Genomic DNA, 26009 nt, shown 5'->3' with positions numbered 1-26009 from the left:
TCTTTCATTGATATTGATCTGTTTCTGGCACAAGTCTACTTTTACTCCATATAAACCAACTAGACTTGCCTTGTTGCAACATTATGTATGTGGAGATAACAGTTTTGTGTCTAAAAGTGGTGAGTGTAAGTTATATCTGATCACCTGTCTCAATTTGCCATTGTTTATTGACTATATTAAGTCTGTAAACTAATCAGATGACAGTGCCTAATGAAATGAAGATTGGATTAGGTTTGAGGAATAACTGCTGTGTTCCCCAATCTGACTCCATTCAATTTGCAGGCCCATTGTTGTAGCATGGCAGTAATTGCCTACATTGCTAGCTTATGTTTAGACAAATTCATCTTTTTCAAGCCTACTTTGTTTTAAATGCAGCATTCTAATATCACCTTCTAATGAGGCATTGCTTTCGTTTCAGGTAAAACTGCTTATTTGTGCATATAGAGTCCAACTCCAGTGAATGTCTTCAGTGCAATCCTTCTTGCAAGTGGAATAATTAGCATGGACAGTTTGTGTGAGCAAGTTGTTTTCATGGACAGCAGCTCTAGGATAGTTGGAATTTATTTTTTCCATTAAAGTCTGTCAATTTGTCTGGAAATATTCCTTGAACCTGTTACAAACTTATATATACAAGTATAAGTTTACACAAAATAGTTAGTGTTGTTTTAAAAGTTGTCTTTTTGTAGGTGGCAGTCAGTATTTGTTAAATAGTTGGTGTAGTGTCTATTTGCATGTGAGAATTTCTACAAACCTCTTCCACAATGTGGAATAGAAAAAACAGTACTCCAATTTTTGCATATTTATGAAAAGTACTTTTGAACATGTTGATGCCTTTTTGTTTGTATCAGTCTCATTTTTTCTTCATGTGTTGCAGAGTAGATTTAATTAGTTTATTTTACTACACATGGTAATATGTCATTACAGAATGAGGGGCAAGATGATCTGCTTTGAAGCCTCTACTGTAATTGACTAATAGTGGTAAAGGCCAGGATCAATTCACATTTGAAAATGAAGCTCCTGCCATCACTTCATGTCATTTGTTTTTTGGTGTGACACTCAGTTGTTTACTATTTATGAATCTGTTTATCATGTAAAGATGCATTGTAAACTTTGGCATTCATTTTAAATTCACTGTATAAATTGGTAATAACTGCATTTGACATTTCTTGTCTAACATATGTGCAAACATCCATTGAAAACAGACATTGAACTAATGTGAATTTATTACTGATCTCTTGATGCAGCAGTTAGGAACTATTGGCCATTTGATACTCCAGTTTTGTTCTTTTCAACTAGTGCTGTAGAGTTCATTTTAAGCATTATAGGATAGCCTTTGATAAAAGCTATTAATGGTTCTTGTACATTTTTTAAATAGTAAGCACTGGTATGTACTACAGAACTTAAATTGCATGCTTTAAGAAATGTGAACATATTTTAGACTACACATTTCCATATGTGCCTTAGTTTTCTTCCTCGTACTGTATAAACTACCAGTATGTGCCTAAACTGTTGCAAATACTACCAAAAATGCTGACCTAAGGAATGTGATTATGAAAGTTGTTCTATCCCACCATTTAAAAGCAAATTTCAATTTTGTAAATTTTATGTAAAATATAACTTCTAATACTTATAAGTAAATTTTGTTTCGGTCATTATTAGTTGAATGCACAAAGTGTCCACATTTCTTGAAAGCAGGGAATAATGAAGCAGGGCAATTAATAAATTTAAATCACCCAGGAGCAACTACTTTAGATGGCTCAAGTTGTGTTAGTTAACTATAATGATATTAACACGAACTTTTTCCTGCTCTTGTTTGCTATGTCATTACACCTGAACAGTTTGCAAATTATTGCTTCAAACTTACTGGGAAAGCAAGAATGATAACTGGAGTGAAAAACTGAAGCTGCTACAAATAAATCTACAGAAAAACTTAATTAGATTCTTCACCCACACACATTCCTTATTGCTACTGACCTTAAGTAATCATTTGCAAATAATTTTTAAAGAAAGGTTATTAGAAACCACTCAATATTAACTCATTACTAAAGATTTTGGCATTTATTTGTAAGCTGAATGTTAGGTTTATTCAGCAATACATTTATTCAAATATTCTCGAGCTATGTGATAAGACTCACTACAGGTTTGCAAACAGTATTGTAGTCAAAGAATGTGAGAAAATCATAGCATTAACATACAAGGCATGATACTTCCTACTTTTTATTCTGCAGTGGAAAGTAGCAGCATATTGTATGATGTCATCACTGGCATTGGGATGGGTAAGGAATGTAAAAGCCTCAAAGCATCTTTTTAATTTCTGACTTTGAACTATATCACAGGCATGGTTTACAGCATGCTTGCACGAAGTGCTCTTTCAAAATCAGTACCTATGCAGCAACTTTAACAAAATCGAGTACTTATGAAAGGTGAAAATAGAAATTTGAAATTGAAGGCAACTGTGACATTTTAGCTAGGCTAAAGTGAAGTAAAGAATAAATCTATGGGGAAATCTAAACAGAACCCACAGCCTGCCCTCATCTATTTGATATAGAAGGTACACCGGCCTGGCAAATTTTAGACATGATGATAGAAAATTAGTGGACTATCTCTTTCTGATCTATGGATAGTACCAGGGTCCAAGAATGGGTGAATTGATAGCATTTGAGTAGACAACACAATATAGTTAGATTTTAGCATTAAATTTCCAAAGCATAAATGTGCTGGGAGTACTAGAATATTCCAACAGAAAGAATGGAAAGCCTTACAAATCTAATCAGAGTAAATGCAAACCTAAAATTTAAGGGTCAGGTGCATGGTAATATGAAACTAATAGCTTAATTTGCCTCAGTTTCTATTAAAAATACAATTTAAGAACAATAAGAAATTGTTTGAGCCTTCTTTAAGAATGATGCAGATAGAAGCAAAACAATGGAAAATTAGGGAAAGTCTTCCCCAACGAGGTCTGAGATCAAGCTGATGGACTACGTCACAATTAAAAGTTTTTGTTCTGAAACACAAGAAATATCAGTAGTACCTAATTAAATCAGAGCAACTAGAAAATATTCCAAATTTCTTCACTTATCTCTAAATAAATAAATGAATTTATTCATTTATTTTCCACATAGAATTATTACAGCATGAAGGTAAGTCACTGAACTGATATGAGCTCTGCACAAGAGCAATCCAGCTTGTTGCAGTGTTCTATAAACTCTTCAGACACCTATCTAGCCTTAAATGCTGTGACACACATCAAAGTTGCTGGTGAACGCAGCAGGCCAGGCAGCATCTCTAGGAAGAGGTACAGTCGACGTTTCAGGCCGAGACCCTTCATCAGGACTAACTGAAAGAAAAGCTGGTAAGAGATTTGAAAGTGGGAGGGGGGAGGGATGGAGCCAAGAGCTGGACAGGTGATTGGCAAAGGGGATATGAGAGGATCATGGGACAGGAGGTCTGGGGAGAAGGAAAAGGGGGAGGGGGGAACCCCAGAGGATGGGTAAGGGGTATAGTCAGAGGGAGAAAAAGGAGAGAGAAAGAAAGAATGTGTGTATATAAATAAATAACAGATGGGGTATGAGTGGGAAGTGGGGCATTAGCAGAAGTTAGAGAAGTCAATGTCCATGCCATCAGGTTGGAGGCTACCCAGACAGGATATAAGGTGTTGTTCCTCCAACCTGAGTGTGGCTTCATCTTTACAGTAGAGGAGTCTGTGGATAGACATATCACAATGGGAATGGTATGTGGAATTAAAATGTGTGGCCACTGGGAGATCCTGCTTTCTTTGGCGGACAGAGCGTACGTGTTCAGCGAAACGATCTCCCAGTCTGCGTCGGGTCTTGCCAATATATAGAAGGCCACATCCGGAGCACCGGATGCAGTATATCACCCCAGCCGACTCACAGGTGAAGTGTCGCCTCACCTGGAAGGACTGTCTGGGGCCCTGCCTTTAAATGCTGTGATTGAATTTGCTCATTCAATTCCATCAGCGCTTCACTGTCAGTACCCTTCAGATCTTCTGACCTGCTCTGTTCCAAGGAGACCAACTTTATCAAAGTCTATAATAAAACTAAAGATCTTCAACTCTGGAAACACTGTAGTTAATCTTTTCACACTTTCTCTATAGTGTGGCATCCAGAGAATAACATGATACTCCACTGTGACTGAATATTTTATAAAAGCTTTCTATTTCCTGCATCCATTTATAAATTCCAGGTTGCTGTATGCGGTGGTTTATAAATCTTTTTCTCAACTTGTTCTTCCACTTTCAATAAACTATACACATACATCCCCTGTTCTCCCTGTTCTGGGAACCCTTTAATCAACTGGCCTTGCTGCTCACCAACCTCCTTTAGTACACTTAGGTTACACTGTGTGGATATATCTTAGCTATCATTGTACTCTTTCCCTCATCTGGTTCTTATTTTTTTCCCCTATTCAGGTGCTAGTTATTTCAGTATTCCTTGCACATCACATCACCCAGCCTCATAAGTTTAAACCTTCTCTCCCCATAGCAATAGCCAATCTTCCCCCAGTGACACTGATTTCAGCTACACTGATGGGCAATTCATCCAACATGTTCAAGTCTCATCTTTCCTAGAATTGGTTCCAGTGCCCTAGGAAACCAAAGCCCACCCACCAGCACCAACTCCTTCAAACCACACATCAACCCAGGCTATTCAAATAGTTCTATACTTGCAGATCTACACTGGTGTAAACCAGAAGTTACTACTCTGGCACTGCTTCATAATCTTTCAATACTACTCGTAATCCACCAGCAGAATCACATCTGTAGCACTAAATTGGATCATATTGATGGTTGACCAACCCTTCCCCAGTGCCACTCCAGAATTCTTTACAGCTGCACTATAAAAGCTACAAACCTAAAATACACTATTTGAAATAATTAGCAACAGCAAGGCCCAGAACTATAATCCTTTGGAATTTTTCCCTCCCTGGATAACTTTATTCTTGGTGCTATGGCCTTACCTCGCACTGCACTCTTCCAGAGAAACATCTGTCCCTATCATTACTCAGAATTGAATACTGCTCAGAGATGCAGTCAGTGGTCCCCTAAAACACTGCCTGCCTTTTTAAAAATTTCTGGCAGACACACATTCCTTGCCTTCTGCAGTATCATGAGCTTCAGAGTGAACAACTTCCAAAACACACCATAGAAAATAAACTGGTCCTGCAGCTTAACTCATTTTCACATATCCCTCCACTTCCCAAATTAAGTACTATCCCAAAATGCCTCTATGACCACCTCTAGCAGATCATTCCATATAAATAGCCATCCTTTGTGTGGAAAACTTAATGTTCAAATCTTTCATTTTTCTCACTCTCAGCTTAAACCTATGCCTTCCAGTTTTAACTTTCTCCCTTCTATGCCCCTCATAATTTTATAAACCCCCCAATAAGGTCTACCCTCAGCTTCTTACAGACTAATGAAAATAAACCTAATGTCTTCCATCTCAGGCAATATCCGGGTCAATCTCTTCCGTACATCTAATGCTCCCACCATCTTCCTGTAGTGTGATGATCATAAACATACATAACACTTAATGCAGCCTGACAAATGGCTCATTGCATTTTGCTTTTACAATTGCAACATCCCAACTCTGCAAAGATATACATGCCAAAAGCAGTGCAATATGGAGTTCCAACATGGCACAGCCATGCCTCCATTTATTGAATGGCCTCCAGAAAGAATAACTCCATTGCTTTTAGGTTACTTAGTGCTTTACTTTAATAATGTATGAGATCATGAAAAGGCAACGTAACTTCATAGGACATGTGACTTAGTGTGCATGCGCCGGTCGTGCATGCAGCCTGGTACAGCCGTTCCAATCTATTCTTACTTTCTTCTTACTTTTTAATTTACGTTATTTTTTTTCCTCACGGTAACACGTCGAAGCTGCGCCCTCTCTAACATGCTGGTAGAGAGTTTTATTTGGGTTTTCTTTAGTGCTGGAAATGGTTACATCCCGACACGCGGGACAGAAGCAAGGTTGCATTGTGTACTCCACGGAACAGCAAGTACCAGCCGGTTTAGCGAACAGAGCGGCAGACACCCCTGCTGAAATCTGGAGGAAAACACACAGAGGATGCAGAGGGGGATCACAAAGCCAAGGAAAGAGGACCGGGTCAAGACAACAGAGACTTATGGAGAAGAGGAGTTCGGTGGGTAATACCATTCCGACTGACCAGAAGTGCACTGAGAGCGGTAAGCGTAAAGGAGTTGGGTGCTTACTGATCTGGTTAACAACGGATGGTGCAATCCGGGGCATATTACGATCGAGGAACGTGTTTGTAGAGCGGGTATTGAACTTTTTACTGTTGGACTTCGGCCGCATTCCACCGTGATGCAATACTTGGTGGCACGGGAGGTCGTTCCTGCCTGTGGCCATCGAACATGCAGCTCCTCCCATGGAGGGTCAGACACCCTGAGCCAATAGACTGGTCCTGGACCTATTTTCCATCTGGCATAGTTTGCATTTTGTTGTTTGATTGTCGGGGGGTTTTGTATTGCTATATTTACACTCTATTCTTGGTTGGTGCGGCTGTAACGAAACCAAATTTCCCTGGGGATTAATAAAGTATATCTATCTATCTATTAGGAAAGAGGAGTTCAAATGCACGGTAATTATGGGAAAGACTGAAGGGAAGAAAGCAAGGGGAAGACAAAGACAAATGATGATGGAGACAGCAGCCAAGGAACTGGAAATGAATACCAATGAATTGATCCACTTGACCCGAAACAGGAGTGTGTGGGCCATGGCAATCAAAGCTCAAACTGGGCGTGGCACCTGATGATGATGATGATGAGTGCTTTACTTAACCTGATGAAACCAAATGTTTATTGAAATTCACTGGGCCTTCTTTCCCAAATCGCTTTTAAATTTGCTCAGCCACTTTCCCACGCTCCTTTTAAATGCACTGAGCTCTTTTTAAATTCACTAGGGCTCTGTTTCTTGTGCTCCTTTCACTATTACAGTTGCTAGAAAAAGTATTCAGAAGATAGTACATTTGAAAACAAATTCACAAAATTAATGCAATCATTAAGCAGAAGAAGTGAGAGATATTAGTGAGAGGCTTTGACTAGGTTCTTACTCCAAGTAGACATTAAGGGAACATCACGTCCCATAGTTCAACAAACATCCAATGCTATCAGGGAAGAACAATTCTATCCAGACAGCTCAACACTTGGCATTGGCTGAAGTCAGAATTGTAGGAGGTTGGTGCAAGGCAAAAATTGGAGAACATAACTTTTCCCTAGCATGTCTGTTTCTCTGCACCTCAAAATTAACACAGCTTAAAATTTAGTCTGACAAAAGATAAAAATGAGAATACTGAAGTCACGAGTTGGATTTTACTGTTGCATGCCAGCATGGCAATGTTTACTCAATATGTAGCACACATGAAAGTTATGATCAGCACTGATAAACCCAACTGATTATTTGAAGACTATATAAAAAAGTTAATTTACTCGTCATTCTAAATAAAGAACACTTACCACAATGTGTGCTGAATCTTATAACATTGCACTACAAACGTATAGCACCAAAGGTGGATTTCAGTATTCCGTGCCTTCTCCCTTCATACAACATAAATCACCTATAAACAAAAGATGAAAATTAAATAAAAATAAGAATTTTCATCTTTACATGATTTTAATATGATCTTGGCATTTAAGTAAAAAGCATGCCATTTATAAATTTGTAATTCCCTTTACGCCCTTGCTTTTACTCCCAAAGTCTCCTTAATCTTTGAAAAGGCCATCTCAGCATTTCTTATTTGTACCTCATTGTGTCACTGCTTATTCATCTAGGTTTGGAATAACATGATTTAAAATTAACCATAAAACTTCTACCTCTTCTAGTCTATCCATGCTCCAAGAGTTTTGTTCTGCATTTGTTATCTGCTTTATTACTGACAGAGGTATTTGCCCCCAGTGAAAGACATTCTCTCCTGAACTGATCATTTCCAGTGATGAGTAATTATTTTGGTTCAGATGCAAAGTCTCAAATATATCTGGTGCAATAACTGTAAGTCACAGGAGCAGAATTAGGGCATACTTTCCACGTTTACTCTATCTAGGCCTTTCAAAATTCAGTAGGTTTCAATGAGATCCCCCCTCATTCTTTGAAACTGCAGCAAGAACAGGCCCAGAGATATCAAATGCTTCTAATAAGTTAACCCTATCGTTCCCAGGGTCATTCTCTAGAACTTCCAAGTCTGGCCAATATTTTATTAAGTCTCAGCATTATAGCCTTGCTTTTGTGTTCTAGTCCTCTTGGAATGAATGCCAACATTGCATTTGCCTTCCTTATTCCTGATTTAAACTGCAAGTTAATCTTTAGGAAATCCTAAACAAGGACTCCCAAGTCCCTTTGCAATTTTTGAATTTGCTTCCCATTTAGAAAATATTCGAGACCTTTATACCTCCTACCAAAGTGCATAACTATACATTTCCCCAAACTTCATTTCATCAGCGACTTATTTGCCCATTCTCCTAATCTGTCTTCTGCAGACTCCCTGCTTCCTCAACACCACCTGCCCCTCCAACTATATTTCTATCGTCTGCAAACTTGCCACAAAGCCATCAATTATGTCATCTAAATTGTTGGCATATAATGTGAAAAGAAATGTTCCCAAATCCAACGCCTGTGGAACACCACTAGCCACCACCAGCTAAGGAGGAAAGGCCCCCTTTATTTCCGCTCTTTGCCCCCGCCAGTTGGCCAATCTTCTATCCATGCTAGTATCCTTCCTGTAATACTATGCACTCTTATCTTGTTAAGCAGCTTCATGTGTGCCACCTTGTCAAAAGCCTTTTGAAAATCCAAATAAACTACATCCACTGTCTCTCCTTTGTGTATCCTGCCTGGTATTTCCTCAAAGGATTCCAATAGGACTTCAGCCTATTTTCTCATGTGATTCAAAGTACCCCTAAACCTTAACCTTAATATTGGACTCCAACATCTCCCAGCCACTTAAGACTGGCTAACTTGCCTATAATTTCCTATTGCCTCCCTCCCTTCTTAGAGAATGGAGTGACATTTGCAATTTTCCAGTTCTCCGGAACCATTCCAGGATCTTGTGATTGTTGAAAGATCGCTACTGGTGCCTCCACAATCTCTTCAGCTCCTCTTTCAGAACCCTGGAGTGTAGTCCATCTGGTCCAGGTGACTTATCTACCTTCAGACCATTCAGCTTCCTAAGCACCTTCTCCTTAGTAATAGTGATTACACTCACTTCTGCCCCTTGACACTCTTGAATTTATGACATACTGTTGGTGTCATCCACAGAAGACTGACAAAATAGTCGTTCAGTTCATCGGCCATTCCCCCCCCCACTGCTACCGCTCCAGCATCATTTTCCAGCAATCCAATATCCACTCTCACCTATCAGTCCTTATACAGTATATTTAAAAAAAACAACAACTTTGGGTATATTATATTATTGACTAGTTTGCTACATATTTCAATTTTTCTCTCCTTATTGCTTTTTCGGTTGCCTACTTTTGGTTTACAAAAGCCTCCCTATCCTAAAGCTTCACACTAATTTTTGTTACATTATATGCCCTGTTTCACTTTTATGCTGTCTTTGACTTCCCATGCCATTCACGGTTGCCTCATCCATCCTTTAGAATACCTCTTTGGGATGAATCTACCCTGCACATTCAGAATTGCTCCTAGAAACTCCATCTACTGCTGCTCTTCCACCATCCCTTAGTGCTTCCTTCCTTCAACTCCTCTCTCGTGCCTCTATAATTCCCTTTACTCCACTGTAATACTGATACATTTAACTTCAGGCTCTTCCTCTCAAATTGGAGGGTGAATTCTATCATATTATGATAAATCTCTGAAGGGTTTTTTTACCTTCAGTTCTGGTTCATTACACATAACCCTATCCAGAAATGACATTTCCCTAGTGGACACAAGTTGCATTAAAAAGCCATCTCATGGGCATTCTACAAATTTCTTCTCTTGGGATCCAGCGCCAACTTGATTTTCCCAATCAACCTGCATACTGAAATCTCCCATGACCATTGTAACATTACCCTTTTTGCATGCTTTTTCTATCTCCTGTTGTACTTTGTATGTCACATTCTAGCTATCATTTGGAGGCTTGTATATAACTCCCCTTGAGATTTCTTTTTACCCCTGCAATTTTTTAACTCTATCTCAAGATTCTATATCAACCAATCCTATCAGATCCTACCTAAGGATTTGATTTGATTCTTTACCAACAAAACCACCCCACCCCCCTCTACTACCTGTTTGTCCTTCCAACACAACGTGTACTTGTTTGTTAAGGTCCTAATTGTTGTCTCCTTTCAGCCACGACTCAATGATGCCAACAATGTCATGCTTGCAAATCTCTTAACTGCACTACAAGATAATCTATTTTATTCTGTATATTGTGTGCATTCAGATATAACACCTTCTGTTCTATATTCATTAGCTTTTCAATCCTGCCCCATATTACAAGAGGTTAATTTCTTATCCCTTTCCAAGCTCTTTGTCTTTTTCTTTATTCTGGATACTTTTGTAACCTCTCCTGCCCTCACCTTCCTTTCACTTTATCCTCATTTTTCCAAATTACTGAATCTAAACCTCCGCCATGAGTTAGTTTATCTATTTACCTAATTTATATATTTTAACATTACTATTATCCGAAAAAGAAATTTCTTCATTGCAGATAAACAAGCTTTTTCTTGTACCCAAGGCACCTATCATCAAGTCCAATAAAGTGTAAGCATTTCAGATTAGTTTGATATTAAATCTGGTATCACTTGTCAGGTGGCCATTACACATGACTTCTTAGTATCTAGCACTGTAATAGTTCACTTCTTAAAATAATCCCTTGGCATTCTGGTTCCCAGAACCTAACATTTTCAACTTACTTTCCCTCTCTAAAGTGCTTCAAAACAGCACCCTCTTTCCTGTATCAGACTGCAGTTAACACCAAGATAGAAATTACATTCTCTTCACGGTTGTGGGCCATTTCTTTGAACTCTGCTACTCCTGAAAACAATACAGTTTTCCAGTGATCTACATCAGGCTGCTGTTTATCGATTACAGCTTTGCAATCAATACAATCATACCATCAGAGGCCTCTGTAACCTCCCTTGACAACTAGATCCTTAACTTCCTCACCGGGAGAACACAGCCAGCATGGATTGGAAATAACATCTCATCCTTGCTGTCAATCTACACTGCCCCAGCTCAAGGATGCACTGCCGAGGGCACAACTGTTGTTGGCGGAATTTCAGATGATGATGAGGAGGCGTACAGGAATAAGATGGATCAGCTGGTTGAGTGGTTTCACAGCAACAACCTTGCACTCATTGTCAGTAAGACCAAGGAATTAATTGTGGACGTCACGAAGGGGAAGTTGAGGGATCAACAGTGGAAAGGGTGAGCAGTTTCAAGTTCCTGGGTGTCAACATCGCCAAAGATCCAACATATTGATACAGTTACAAAGACGGCACAACAGCGGCTATATTGCATTTGGAGTTTGAGGAGATTTGGTATGTTACCAAAGACTCTCACAAATTTCCACAGGTCTACAGTGGAGAGCATTCTAATCCATTCTATCACTGTCTGGTATGGAGCGGCCACTGCACAGGATCAGAAAAAGCTGTGGAAAGTTGTAAACTCAGCCAGCTCCATCATGGGCACAAGTCTCCCCAGCACCAAGGACACCTTGAAAAGGTGATGCCTCAAGAAGGCAGCATCCATCATTAAGGACCTCAATCACACGGGACATGCCTTCCTCTCATTGCTACCATCAAGGAAGAGGTACAGGAGCATGAAGACAGGCACACACACACATTTTTAGGAATAGCTTCTTTGCTTTCACCATCAAATTTCTGAATGGGCAATGAACTAATTTAATGTTTTACATTTTTTTTATTTTAACTTGTTTTAAAAGTATGTATTGTAATGTATTGCTGCCACAAAATAAAATTTTTAAGAGATATGCCAGTGATATTAAATCTGATTCAATGCTTTTCACCATGTCTTCCTCACTTGGTTCCAGTAAAAATATAATCTGATGGCACCATATCTCTTGCAATATTATTTATTCAGCCAAACACCTAATTACATGCACGTCGTTCATTCTGGCGAACCAGGAGGATCCATCGTCAAGCCACTTTTACCAAACCATGTCAAGCCATTTTCTAAAGTGCGTATTCCCAACTTTGAAATGACACTCATCTGCTTGGAAGTACTCGTGTCCTTTCACATCTTGGAATTCGGTAACCAGTGAATTTGTAACTATCTGCACGCCATTACTTTCAGCTCAACAATTCTGCTGCCAGTATTCTGCCGTGTTTAAATATCATCCACACAAATGCTAATCAAGACTCTTTTATAGGTTCCAATGCCCCAATTTGAAATTCTCTTCATACTCCAAGGAGTCTTACTTACCCTTCCCACCACTGACCACTCAAGGACTGGTGTGTGTTCTCCTGACTTCCCCTTCCCTGGTCTTGCTAGCATTGAGTGTAAGATTATTGTTGCTATACCACTCAAATAGCCTATCTCACTCCTGTATGCCTCTTTGTCCCCATCTGAAATTCAGCCAACAACTGGTGTCATCTGCAAATTTATACATGTGAACCCAGTACAAATCCCAGATACCAAAACACTAATTATGCAGAAATACTTTTTTCTCTTTTGCAACGCCTTGGTTGTACACTACCAACACCTGACTAGACCTCATATTATTTGTATTATGATTCATACAAAAATGTCTTGGAAATTTTGGACATGCTAATCTACAAAACACTTCTGTATCCTTTTGGTGCTATGCTGATGTCAACATCTTACATTAGACTGAATATATGACCAATGTCATATAGACATAGAGCATGGAAACAGGTCCTTTGGCCAGATTTGTTCATGCCAACAAAATTGCCTACTTATGCTTGTCCTATTTGCCTGTGCTTGGCTCATATCTCTCCAAAATCTTTCTATCCATTTCCCCATCCAAATATCTTTTAAACATAGTTAATGAACTTGCCTCTACCACTTCCTGACAGCCTGTTCCACATACCCACTACCCTGTGTGTGAACTGCCTTCAGGTTCAGTTCAGATCCTTCCCTTCTCACCTTAAATCTAGACATGCTAGTTTTAAACTCCCCTACTGTGTAACAAGACTGACCTTATCTACGCTTGATTTATAATCTTTATTGTCCACAATCTGCCTCCTATGCTCCTGACAGAACAGCCCCAGCCTATCCAGTCTTCCCCTATAATTCAAGCCCTCCAGTCCCATTATCACCCTTGTGAATCTTTTCGGGACCCTTTACAGCTTAGAGATATCTTTCCTGTAGCTAGATGAGTAGCGCTGGACACAATAATCCAAACTGTGTTCTCTTGTACAGCTGTAACCTGACATCACAATTCAGGTACTCAATGCACTGGTTGATGAAGCCAAACATGCTAATCCCTTTACCACCCTGTTTAACTGCATCACCACATTCAGGGCACTAGGTGCCTATACCCCTAGGTCTCTCTGATCGAGAACAATCTCCAGTAGTCTGCCATTTACTGTGTAAGCCTGCCCTGGTTTAACTTAGCAAAATGCAACACTTTGCAGTTGTCTGAGATAATTTCCATTTGCCAATCTTTGGTTTTTGGCTCACTTTCCCATTTGATTTAGGTGCTGTTGTAGCCTTAGATAACCTGTCTACTATACCAACAATGTTGATGTCATCCATAAATCTAACTATGCCAACTACCTTCTTATCCAAATCATTAATACAGATAATGAACAGTGGATCCAACACTGATCCCTGTGCACAGCACTGGTCACAGACTTCAACCCTTCAACACTTCACTGACTCTTTCTACAAAGAAATTTGTATCCAGTTGGCTAGCTCACTCTGGATTTTATGTGATCCAACCTTCTGGACCAGCCTACCATGCATGAGTTTGCCTTCCTCTCATCAATCCTCCTAGTAACCTCTTAAAAAACACTCATTAAAAATTGTGAGGCTATTTCCCACATGCAAAACAATGCTGACCATCCTAACCAGTCCTTAACTCCTGTCTCTCAAGATCTCTACCAGTGACGCTAAGCCTGGAGTTTCCCGTCTTGTCCTTCCATCCTTATAATAAAGCCACTATCCAGCCCTTTGGAACTTCACCCACAGTTAGTGATGATACAAATATCTCTGACAGTGTTCCAACAATTTCTTCCCTACCTTCTCATGATACCCTAGGATACAGTTATTCAGACCTTGGGGCTTTATCCACCTTTATGTGTTTTAGTCTGTCGTCACTTCCTCCTTTGCAATGTGGATATGTTTTAAGTCATTATCACTTTCTTTCTTGTATTCCCTAGCTTCCATGAACTTATCCATTGTAAACAGAGACAAGAAATTTTCATTTAAGACCTCATTTTCTGTGACTTCTAGAGCTCCAGGTTCTGATAACCACATTGATCCTTAAAGGGTTCTGTTCTCTTCCCAGTTATCTTTTTGCTCTTAACGCACTTATACAATTTCTTAGAAATCCCCTTTATTTTTTGCCCTCCTGATGTCCCTCAAATTTACTTTTCCTGACTAGAGTCCCAATATCCCTAATCATCTAGGATTCCCTAATCCTGCCAGATTTGTTCTTCTGTTCAGTGTGGACACTAAATTTTCCTTGCTTCGTTTCTAAAAGCATCCCAATTGCCAGATGTCTCTTTACTTGCAAACAGCCTCTCCCAGTCAACCTTTGCAAGTTCCAGTGTACTTCCATCAAGATTGAAGATTAATTTTATTTGTCACATGTGCATTGAATCAAAGCAGAGAGGATTCTGCTGAGCAGCTGGCACGTGCCACTCCTGGTGCCAACACAGCATGCCACAAAACACCAACCACGTTTGGAATGTAGGAGGAAACTGGAACATCCAGAGGAAACAAATAAAAATCCTGTACAGCAGCATTGATATTTCCTGTCAGTAAATGTTCTGTTTTCACTTCTTAAAGAAATGGAAGCATTACCCTACGATCATTTACACAATCTGATGCAGAGATAACCTGACAAACCCAAAGCTGCATTACTTTTTGCATTCCTTTTCAATCATACGTAAAGTTAAAAACAGTTGCATTTTCTTCCTTGAAAAGCATATTAGCTTTAGTTTGTTTAATAAAAAAAACAAAATGTGCTGGTCTTCTAAATATCCGTTTTAAAAAACCCAAATATATCACTAAGATGCAAATTTTATTCCCAACTGATAAGAGCAAAGTTATGAAAATCACACTTCTAAAGGTGACAAAATGACAATGTTCCATTTATAGCTGTGATAAATACCCGCTACCAAACTGAAGACAGATAGAAGCAAAATGCAAATTTTACTGCTGCTATGTTATAAGTTACACTTCTAATCCCAGGCATTACAAAAAATGCTTTTCCTCAGCATAAACTGTAAAGACATCAAAAATCTAACTGTTTATTTTGCACATCATAACAAGGTGAAAAATAAAAGGATAAATAATGTACAGTATTCTCTATATTTTTTATGTTTAGACATGAAGATAAATTAAACCACAAATATTTAGCAGCTAATTCATTTCTTTAGTTTTCTAATTCAGTGTACCTAAATAAAGTTTCTTATATAATAAAAAAGGAAAAAGGAGGGAAAAAGAAGGAAGTCGTCCATGTTAGGATTTAGGGGAATTAGACAGGATCCAGCAAAGGTTAATTAGGTGCACTTGTTTGAAGGGAAAGGAACAATTGGCAAATGGAAAGCTTTTATTTATGTATTTTTTTTTAAAAAGTCTCCTTGGGTGTGTGACAGCACCAGTTGCTGTTAGGGTGAAGAGTAAACCTGGCAAGTTTAGGGAACCTTAGCAAATGTGAGGCACTGGTCGAGAAAAAAGTATACATTGGATTTAGGAAGTTAGGTTCAAGCAAAACCTTTGATGGTGATAAAAAGATTAGGAGTATTCATTCTTAAGAGGGAAGTCAGGAAGGGAAAGAAAGGGTATGAGATAGATCTTTCAGGTAAGGTTAAGGAAAATCCCAGTAAGTCTTGTAGCTATATTATAAGGGTGACTAGGGAGACAGTAGATCTCCTTAGACATCAACAGGGCTGCCAGAGCCTTGAGCCACAGGAGAAGGGTGGGATTTTTAATGAATATTTCTCTGTGTTTATGGAAAAGAAAATCATAATTGTTCAAGAGAAAAGATAACAGAAATAAGAAGAATTATTTTGAAGGACATTCATGTTACCATGTAGGAGATATCTGCAATCTCACGGCACATTATATAGACTAATATAGACTAATTTCCAGGCCCTGACCAAGTGCATCCTTGGACTTTGTGAGGAAACTGCAGAGGTCCTTGAGATACAGTACTTGCTTCAGTATCAGCCACTGGAAAAGTTCCTGAATACTAGAAAGTGGCTGATGTTGTTCTGTTGTTTAAGCAAGGCAGTAAGCTTAAGCTAGGAAACTACAGGTCAGTCAACCTAATGTCAATAGTGCAGAAGTTACCATAGGGACAGGATCTACTGACCTTTGGATAGACAGGAAGTTATTGATAGTGAAGAACGTTATTGTATATTATAGTGGTTCTTGATCAGTTTGAGGAGTGGGTCGAGGAGTGGCAAATAGATTTCAATACAGTTAAGTATGAGGTGATGCACTTTGGAGAGTCAAACCAGCCTTAGGCCATATCCCTTTCCATTGTGAAATGGGATTTAGGAGCACAAGTGCACAGTTTGTTGAAAGCACCAGCACTGATAAGATGGGATGGTGAAAAAGGCATTTAGGTTGCTAGCCTTCATCTTTCAGGGCACTGAGTACAGGAGTTGGGATATGACATTACACTTGCATTGCTGAGGTCACACTTGGATAACTATACAGTTCTGTTTTGGGAAAGATGTGGTTAAACAGGAAGAAGTGCAGAAAAGATTTATGAGGATGCTGCCAAGATTGGAAGGCCTGAGTTATTGGCAGAGGTTGAGAGGCTGGCAAGGCAAGATCTTTGGTCCTTGGAACATAGGAGATGAAGGGTAACATTATAGAAACGTTTAAAATTATGAGGGGCATAAATAAGAAAGATAATAAGGTCTCCCCCCACCACAAGTTTAGGGGCGATCAAAACTAGGAGCAACAATCGGTAGCTACTTGATTAAGTACACCTGCTCGTTAATGCAAATATCTAATCAGCCAGTCATGTGTCAGCAACTTAATGCATAAAAGCATGCAGACATGGTCAGAAGTTCAGTTGCTATTCAGACCAAACATTAGAACAGGGAAGAAATGTGATCTAAGCGATTTTACCATGGAACGATTGTAGATGCCAGACGGGGTGGTTTGACCATCTCAGAAACTGCCGATATCCAACAGTCTTTGGAGTTTACAGAGAATGGTGCAATAAACAAAAAAACATCCAGTGAGTGGCAGGTCTGAGGGTGAAAATGCCTTGTTGAGAGAGGTCAGAGCAGAATGGCTAGGCTGATTCAAGCTGACAGAAAAGTGACAGTAACTCAAATAACCACGTGTTACAATAGTAGTGTGCAGAAGAACATCTCCGAACACACAACACGTCGAACCTTGAACTGGATGGGCTACAGCAGCAGAAGACCACAAACAAACAGTCTGAGTGTAGATTTTAGGTGAGGGGAAAGATTTAAAGGGGACCTGAGTGCGTCTTTTCACAGAGGGTGGTGAGTGTATGAACCAACCTGCCAGAGGAAGTGGTTGAGGCAGGTACAATTGTATCATTTAAGAAACATTTGGATGGATACATAGAGGGGTAGGCTTATAGGAAATGAATGCATGAAAACAGAACCACTCGCGTGGGCACTGTGGTCTACATGAGCTCATTGGGCCAAAGGGCCCGATTGTGATAGATTGTTAGAGAAGAATGTTGATGCTGCTAATTAACATTTACCAAGATACAATACACAAGGGACTATTGTAACAGTTTCTATGCATTACATTGGCAACCGCAATATAACAGCAGTTCCACAGAGAATATAGGTCACCAGGGACTTCAAAACATTTAAAAGCTTACACGCAAATAAGAGTTCTAGATGCTTATTTAGTACTATTGCATGGAATTTATTAAGTAAAGTTTGTTTTATTTATAGACTGCAACTTCTGTAGTAAATTACTAAAAACCAAAAGAAAACTTGAAAGTATATTGTGGAATCAGTATACAGTTATATGATACACAGGAATTATATATGAAACTAAAACCTATTACTCTTCATTTATTTTTGTTGGCCATGCTAATTACAAATGCCTTTCAAAAATTGCTTTGAAAATTTAATACAAACCTCAAAAGAACAAAACAAATATAAATTATAATAACCACCTTTCAGGAAGACAAACTGGACTTCTGGTATGACAAGTGATGGCAATGACGGAGGGACAATATACACACTCAAGTATTGCAAGGAGATTTTACATGATGAAATAGCCAATGAACTTTGTTGTTCAAATAATCTTGCAAATGGGCATTAGAAGTCTGTTAATGTCATGGCTCAGATCTAGTTTTATTCTAGGTTCACAGAAATAGTTTTGGGGCAGTGAAAGGAATTAGGGCATAGTTTAGGGACAGGGATGAGGGAAGCTAGAGGTAAGGGGCAATAAATGAAAGGTCACTGCAGGAGCCAGAGTCCAGGTTAGAGTGCTACGCAGTAGAAGGCCAATAATCCTTGTGGATTGACATTGGGTCAGCAGGCCCTGTGGATGAGGGCTGGCTACTCCTCAGATCAGTGAGTCTCGAGATCAGAGAACCATGCAGGTAGAAGGTTCAAGGGCCAATGAACCACCAGAGTTCCAAGCACGTAATCAGCAAGTCATTGGAGGTCAAAGCCAGAAGATTGAAGATCAAAGTCTGTAAGTCCAGATTCAAGAACATAAGACCACAAGACATAGGAGCAGAATTAAGGTCAATTGGCCCATCCAGTCTTTTCCATCATTTAATCATAGCTAATTTACTTACCCACTCAATCTCACTCTCCTGCCACCAAGAATTTATCAAGATCCACTTTAAATATATCTAATGACTTAGCCTCAACAGCAGCCTGTCGCAATGAATTCTACCTCACCTCTGTTCTAAAGGGATATCCTTGTATTCTGACATTGTGCACTCTGGTATCAGCCTCTCCTACTACTGGAAGAATCCTCTCCACATCCATTCCATCTGGACCTTTCAATATTCGGTGGGTTTCAATGAGTTTACCTCTCATTCTTCTAAACTCCAATGAGTACAGGTGCAGAGCCATAAAACACTCCTAACATGTTAACCCTTTTATTTCCAGGATCATTCTCGTAAACCTCCTCTAGACCCACTTAAATGCCAGCATGTCTTTTCTTAGATAAGGAGCCCGAAACGACTCAGAAGTGCTGTCTGACCTATACCTTATAAAGTCACAGCATCACATCCTTGCACTTATATTCCAGCCCTCTCAAAATGAATCCCAATTGCATTTGCCTTACTTAAAACCGACTCAACCTGCAAGTTAACCTTTAGGGAATCCTGCACAAGGACTCCCGAGTCCCTCTGCACTCTGATTTTTGAATTTTCTGCCTGTTTAGAAAATACTCTGCACCTTTATTCCTCCTACCAAAATGCACAACCACACACTTCTCTACACTATATTCCATCTGCCACTTCTTTGCCCATTCTCCCAATCTGTCCAAGTCCTTCTGCAGGCTGCCTGATTGCTCAACACGAGCTGCCTCTCCAATGACCATTAAAATATGACATGAAAAGTAGTGGATCTTACACTAACTCTTGCAGAACACCACTAGTCTCTGGCAGCCAACAAAACTCCTTTATTCCCACTCTGTACCTCCAGTAAGTCAGCCAATCTTCTAGCCATGCTAGTATCTTTCCGGTAATATAATGGGCTCTTATCTTACTTAGCAGCCTAATGTACCATCAAAGGCTTCTGACAATCCAAGTAAACATCCACCAACCCTCCTTTGTCTATTCTGAATGTTATTTCCTCTAAGAATTCTAATAGATACATCAACCAAGATCTTCCTTTAAGAAAACCATGGTGACTTTGGCCTTCTTTACCAAGCCTCCAAATACACTGAAGCTTCATCCTTAGTAACAGACATTTTATGTCTTGCCAACCACTCAAGACAAACTAACTGGCCTATAATTTCCCATCTTTTGCCTCCTTCCTTATTAAAGAATGGAGTGATATGGCAATTTACCAGTCCTCTAGAACCAATCCAGAATCTTGTGATTCTTGAAAGATCATTCCTTATTCTTTCGCCATCTCTTCAGCCGTTTCTTTCAGAACCCTAGAGCATAGTCCATCTGGTCCAAGTGACTGACTATCTTCAAACATTTCAGCTCCCTAAGCACATTTTCCTTAGTAATAATGACTACGCTCAGACATTCTCAAATTTCTAGCAGACTGCTGGTGTCTTCCAAAGTGAAGACTGACACAAAATACTTAATAATTTTGTCTGTCATTTCTTTGTACCCAATTACTACTTTTCCAGCAGTCCAATATCTACTCTTACCTCTCTTCTATTCTTTATATAACTGGAAAAAACTTCAATACTATTGGCTAAATTGCATTCTTATTTCATCTTTTCTTTCCTTATTGCATTTTTATTTGCCTTCGGTTGCTTTTAAGTTTCCCAATCTTCCAGCTTCCCATTAAGTTTTGTATGTTGTAAGCCCCTTCCTTTGCTTTTATGTTGTCCTTGACTTCCCTTGTCAGCCATGGTTGCTTCTTCCTCCCTTTAGGATGCTTTTTTGTTTTTGGAATGAACTGATTCTGCATCTCTTGAATTACTCCAGCCATTACTGCTCTGCTGTCACCCCTGCAGATATCCCCAACCAATTACGGCCTGTTCCTCTCTCATGCCTCCGTAATACCAATACAGTACATCCAATTTTAGTTTCTCCCTCTCAAACTGCAGGGTGAATTCTATTTACTAATTCTTCTAAGGGTTCATTTACCTTAAACTCCCTAATAAATATTTCATTACACAACACCCAATCAAGGATTGTCTTTTCCCTAGTGGTCTTTAACAACAAGCTTCTCTAAGTAGCCATCTCGTAAGCATTCTACAAATTTCTTCTGTTGGGATCTTGCACCAACCTGATTTTCCCAATCGACTTGCATTTTGAAATCTCCCATGGCAATTGTAACATTGCACTTTTTACAAGCCTTTTCTATCTCCCTTTTAATTTGTACTCCCCACCCTGACTACTGTTCAGAGGCCTGCATACCACCCCCACCATGTCTTTTTACCCTTGTATTTTCTTAACTGTACACACAATGACTCTATGTCACTTCCGTTTTGGGATTTGATTTCATTGTTTGCCAACAGAGCCACCCAGTTCCTCTGCCCACCTGCCTGTACTTTGATGTGACTGCGAAAGTAGACCAAGTGCCTGAGAGTCCGAGAGTCCATGGCCAAGGACGACAGAGGTGGCCTGTCCTGGGGTTCGAGACGTGACTGTGTGTATCAGCGAGAGGGTGGGAGAGGGGAAAGGGGTTTGTTCTGCTGAAAATTGTGGACATGCTACATTGGTGCCAGAACATGTGGCAACACGTGAGCTGCCCCCAACACTTCTTAGGTTGTGTTGTTGATACAAAGTATTTCATTGCTTCAATGTACCTGTGATAAATATATCAGTCTAGTTGAAATTCTACATTGTACATTAGAATATACTGAGTAAGGTCAGGAGTAGTTCACTCCACCCATGCCAAGTGCACTACTCAACACTATGTGGCCTATATCGATTTTCCAAATATCCTCACTATGCCTGGCAAAAAAAAAAAAAAATTCTTGTTGTCTCTGTCATTAATTGCTGTTTCCTTTTCTTGAAAATATTACTCCTGAATCTCGCCAATACCGCAAGGGAATTAATACCATATCTAACCATTTGTACTATAGAAGAGTTTCATATGTTTCAAAAGAACCATCTCTTTATCTGCCTAATCAATCCAAATACAGCAAATCCACCACCCCATAAATTTATCTGGTCAACTTTTGCTATTCTTAAATGGGAATGTTATATTTACGTACAGAATATTCAAGATGCAGACTCACCACAGCTCTGCATAATTGGTGCAAGGAATTTCTGTTGCTGTACTCAAATCTGTGCACAATGAAGGTCAATATACAATTTGCCTTCTTAGTTGCTGGTTAAACCCGCATATTCAGTAATTTACACACGAAGACACCAAAGTCTCTCTGAAAACCAACATCCTTTGTTACCACCATTTTATAAAACAATGCCAAAGTGAATTGCCTTTTATTTTTTCAGCACATGGTTCCATCAAACATGCCTATCTATTGCCCCATGAAGCTTTTCTGTAACCTCCTCAATCCACAACATCACTCAACAACACAAAATTTGGATATATTACGCTCAGCTCCCTTACTCAAATTACTGGTATATATTTTGAACATCTGTGGCCCCAGCACCAATCACTGAGCACCAGAGTGGTCAAGTGGAGTCAACTGAAGACCATGTTATGCCAATTCTCTTCGACGGCAGTAAACCGATCCTCATACTGCAATAATGGCAATCTCTTATGTGGGCACTATCTGAACATCCGAATGTACCACATCAGTGGTTTGCTCTCAAACTGTTCCACTAGTCACAACCTCACAAACCATTTGTTAAAAACTATGTATTTATAAATCCATGTTGGCTTTCCCTTATCTTACCTCTTTCTTGGTACATACATACCACTTTCTTAAGTTGCAGCATTTTGCTCACAACCGCTATGAAGCAAACTCTTTATTTCCTGCTTTTTCTCTTCCTCTTCAAAAATAGGGTTATATTTGGTTTTGGTAACTTTCAAACTCAGTGACTCATCCAATGAAAATAACCACCTCCTCCAGTCTACTCATACTGATGGAGGGTAATTAATCCCAAATAACCTATTTGTTGAGTTTGACTACTCGTAGAGGCACTCAGTTGTAGAGTTCATCACAATCAATTCAAAAATGAACCAGACAGCAAAATTTCCAAAGAGCAGAGTGAATGTCCTTGATATCAGGGCAAAATTGAGAGTGGAGAGGAAAGAAGAAACTGAAATCAATGTGTTTCAAGATGAGGACAAGATGGAAAAATAAGATCACTCCAGTGGTTGGAGATATGACTGGTACAAAAGGAAATGTTCATAGTTACCAGAGCTCTATGATCTTCAGCTACTTTGAAGATTTTCTGCCATAATGTCAGAGGTAGGGACATAGGTCAATTCAAGATTGTTTAATGTCATTTCCAGTACACAAGAATGAAATAATTGTTACTCTGGATCTGATGCAACACAAAAAAAACACTATGACAAAGAGCACAAAAATTAAAAAAATACTATGCAGTGATGCAGCATGATAACCACTGCACGATATTAGGTTTGAGTAACAATTGTTCAACAAACGAAGCAAACCATGTCTATGTGCAGCAGTAACTAGTCAACATTCAAAGTGAAGGAGTTTTACAACAGCAACAAAGGTTTTTCTTCACATCAGCTAAGGTCTTCATACAAGTTTGAAAGTGCTGATGAAGAACCATTTTTCCAAATGACAGGATCTACATTTCAAGTCGTCACTTTTTATTGTCATTTCGACCATAACTGCTGATACAGAACACAGTAAAAACGAGACGTCTTTCAGGACCATGGTGCTCCTTTTCCTGTAAGTGCTATTTTGTAGAGAAAGATGGCCTGACTGATTTGCCAACAAAGTTATTCTTCAGGATAAAGTTTGCTATGAGGGGATCACTGGGGTCTCTCTCCCTCCCCACTACTTGTGATATATATCAGGATCATTGTATATGAAAGGCCCAAAGCATTGTTGTCGATCCCCACCACTCTCAGGAAGGAGGTACAGGAACATCAGGACTAGGACCACCAGACTGGGTAACAGCTTCTTCCTTCAGGCTGTGAGACTTATGAATACTCTGCCACTACCGAGATCTCGTCACTAGAACAAGTTATTTACTGTACTGCTACTGTTACCTGTGCTGCACACTTCATGCACTTTGAATTATATTTTATTGACTTATTTATGGCAATATTTTGTTTTATGAACTGTGTGCCATATGTTTTGTGGGCGCACCTTGATACAGAAGAACATTGTTTCATTTGGTGGTATATACTGCACATATATTCAGTCAGATGACAAATTTGAACTTGGGTGGTGTGCCAGAGTCAACGAGAAAGAACATTCTGAATCAACGTAGCCAGACGCATCCTTTGCACAGCATGGACATAGAACCTCACTGGATAGATGCATTTTGCATATAGCTGTGTCAGGTTTGTTCAAATCTTGAATATATAAACAATGGTTACTTTCTGAATGTGAGTCATGTTGGATAGATTTCTTAATCACCCCCCCACACAAACACACACACTTTCTGAAGACCGACAGTATATATCAAGATTACACATCCAATCCATTTTTTTTAGTCACATATAAACTGTAAATGTGATTTGCATGGTGCTATACATTGCCAGATACAGCACCACCTTAAATCTGATGACAAAATTTACTCTTCCTGTGATCAAAAAATGCTGTTGCCTTTACCCCATTTTAAAAAAAAAATTACCTCATCCACATGCTCTACTGTATGCAATTCACAAGGTCATTTTGAATACTGGATGTAGATTGTAATTTTTTTATATACCTTTTGAACTATTTCCATGAAACTTCAGCTAAATGGGGCAGCTGTTTAATTGGGCCAAATGTACTGGTCCCAATCTGTCTTAATTTATTGGAATCTATTTTATTTGATTAAGAATAATTAAATAGTTTGAATAAATGTTAACACTCAATAAATGCCAAACAGATAGATCCAGAGTGTCAAAGTTTAATGGGTCACAAAGCTCTCAGATTAGCACTTATGGGCAACATTAACCAGTCTATCAGCAAGAGATAATGCTAACAAAAAGTACTGGTCCAATTAAAATCAGAGCGGGGAAAAACTGTCTGAATGCACCTAGAATTTGTAACAAGAAATTTAGTCAGTAAAAATAAATGATCACAATTTCATAATTGTTTATTCACTTTTCCAGGCTCTTGGGATTTTTTTTTTTTTTTTTTTGCAAAATAAGCACTTATTGCCCAACCCTACCACCCGTTGAGCTCAGTATTCCAGAAACTGTATGCTGTGAAAATGAAGGACCAGCAATATACTTTCAGATCATGATGACATTCAGTTTGCAGGTGGTGGCAATTCCATTCACCTACTATCCTCACCTCCATGGTGCTAATAGTTGTAGATTTGGGAGGTACTATTAAATTCAATACTTTTTTTGAAACGTCATATTCTGAAGCAGATTGACATGAAGAATGCTGAGAGAGAGTTTCCCTACACAGAAATATCTAGAACAAAAAGGCATGATTTCAAAATAAGGAATTGCCCATTTTATGGAGATTGCATTTCAAAATGGTCATGAAGAGCTGTGGGGACTGAAAAGACAGAGTCCCAAGCAACTCCTGCATTGATGTCCTGGATCTGAGATTAAAAATCTTCCTTTATATGAAGTAATACTCCAACCATTGGATTGAATGATTTACAAGGATTTCTTAATGTCAAGGACAGGTACACTTACTTCACCATCTCATCACAGCTTGGATCACAGGGCTGAGTTTCAGAGGTGAATTGAATGACCCTGGGAAAATCCAAACTGAACAGGATGTTAAGGAATAAGTGGTGTTTGATACCACTATCAATGGCATCATTATTCATTTTGCTGGGGCTTGAGAACAGACTAAATTTGACGCTATTTACACAGATTGGATTATTCTTTGTGAACAGGACATATCAAGGTAATCTTCCACATTGCCAGGTGGATGAAGTGTTGTTGCTGCATTCCAGTTCAACTAGAGGTGCAGCAAATCTGGAGGGCCGGCATTCAGTACAATGCTGGAATATCATCTACTTTAAAAGAAAAGTTGGTGCAAAATGACCAGTTTGCAAATTAAATATTTCAGCACACTTAATTTTTTAGGGGAAAATGGCCTGAATGAAAACAAGACTGTGCAACTCCAATATGGAAT

At 39.2% G+C, this 26009-nt stretch overlaps 2 protein-coding genes across 3 annotated transcripts in view; one reads left to right on the top strand and one right to left on the bottom strand.

Moving 5' to 3' along the window:
* mphosph8 (M-phase phosphoprotein 8) overlaps positions 1-2841 on the top strand; it is a 68694-nt gene extending 65853 nt beyond the window's left edge. Inside the window, exon 14 of the mRNA XM_072263079.1 lies at positions 419-2841. Coding sequence (XP_072119180.1) covers positions 419-460 — 42 coding nt within the window. The 3' untranslated portion in view covers positions 461-2841. The remainder of the gene's footprint in view (positions 1-418) is intronic.
* Positions 1-26009, bottom strand: part of LOC140200173 (paraspeckle component 1-like) — a 125329-nt gene that overhangs the window by 9161 nt on the left and 90159 nt on the right. For both annotated transcript variants that reach the window (XM_072263081.1, XM_072263086.1), the window contains one exon: positions 7508-7608. In XM_072263081.1, coding sequence (XP_072119182.1) covers positions 7591-7608 — 18 coding nt within the window. In that variant the 3' untranslated portion in view covers positions 7508-7590. The remainder of the gene's footprint in view (positions 1-7507; positions 7609-26009) is intronic.

Source organism: Mobula birostris, chromosome 7 (genome assembly GCF_030028105.1).
Source record: "Mobula birostris isolate sMobBir1 chromosome 7, sMobBir1.hap1, whole genome shotgun sequence".
Lineage (NCBI taxonomy): Eukaryota > Metazoa > Chordata > Chondrichthyes > Myliobatiformes > Myliobatidae > Mobula > Mobula birostris.
Note: the sequence above shows the minus strand (reverse complement) of the source record. Positions and strands in the feature narration are given on the sequence as shown.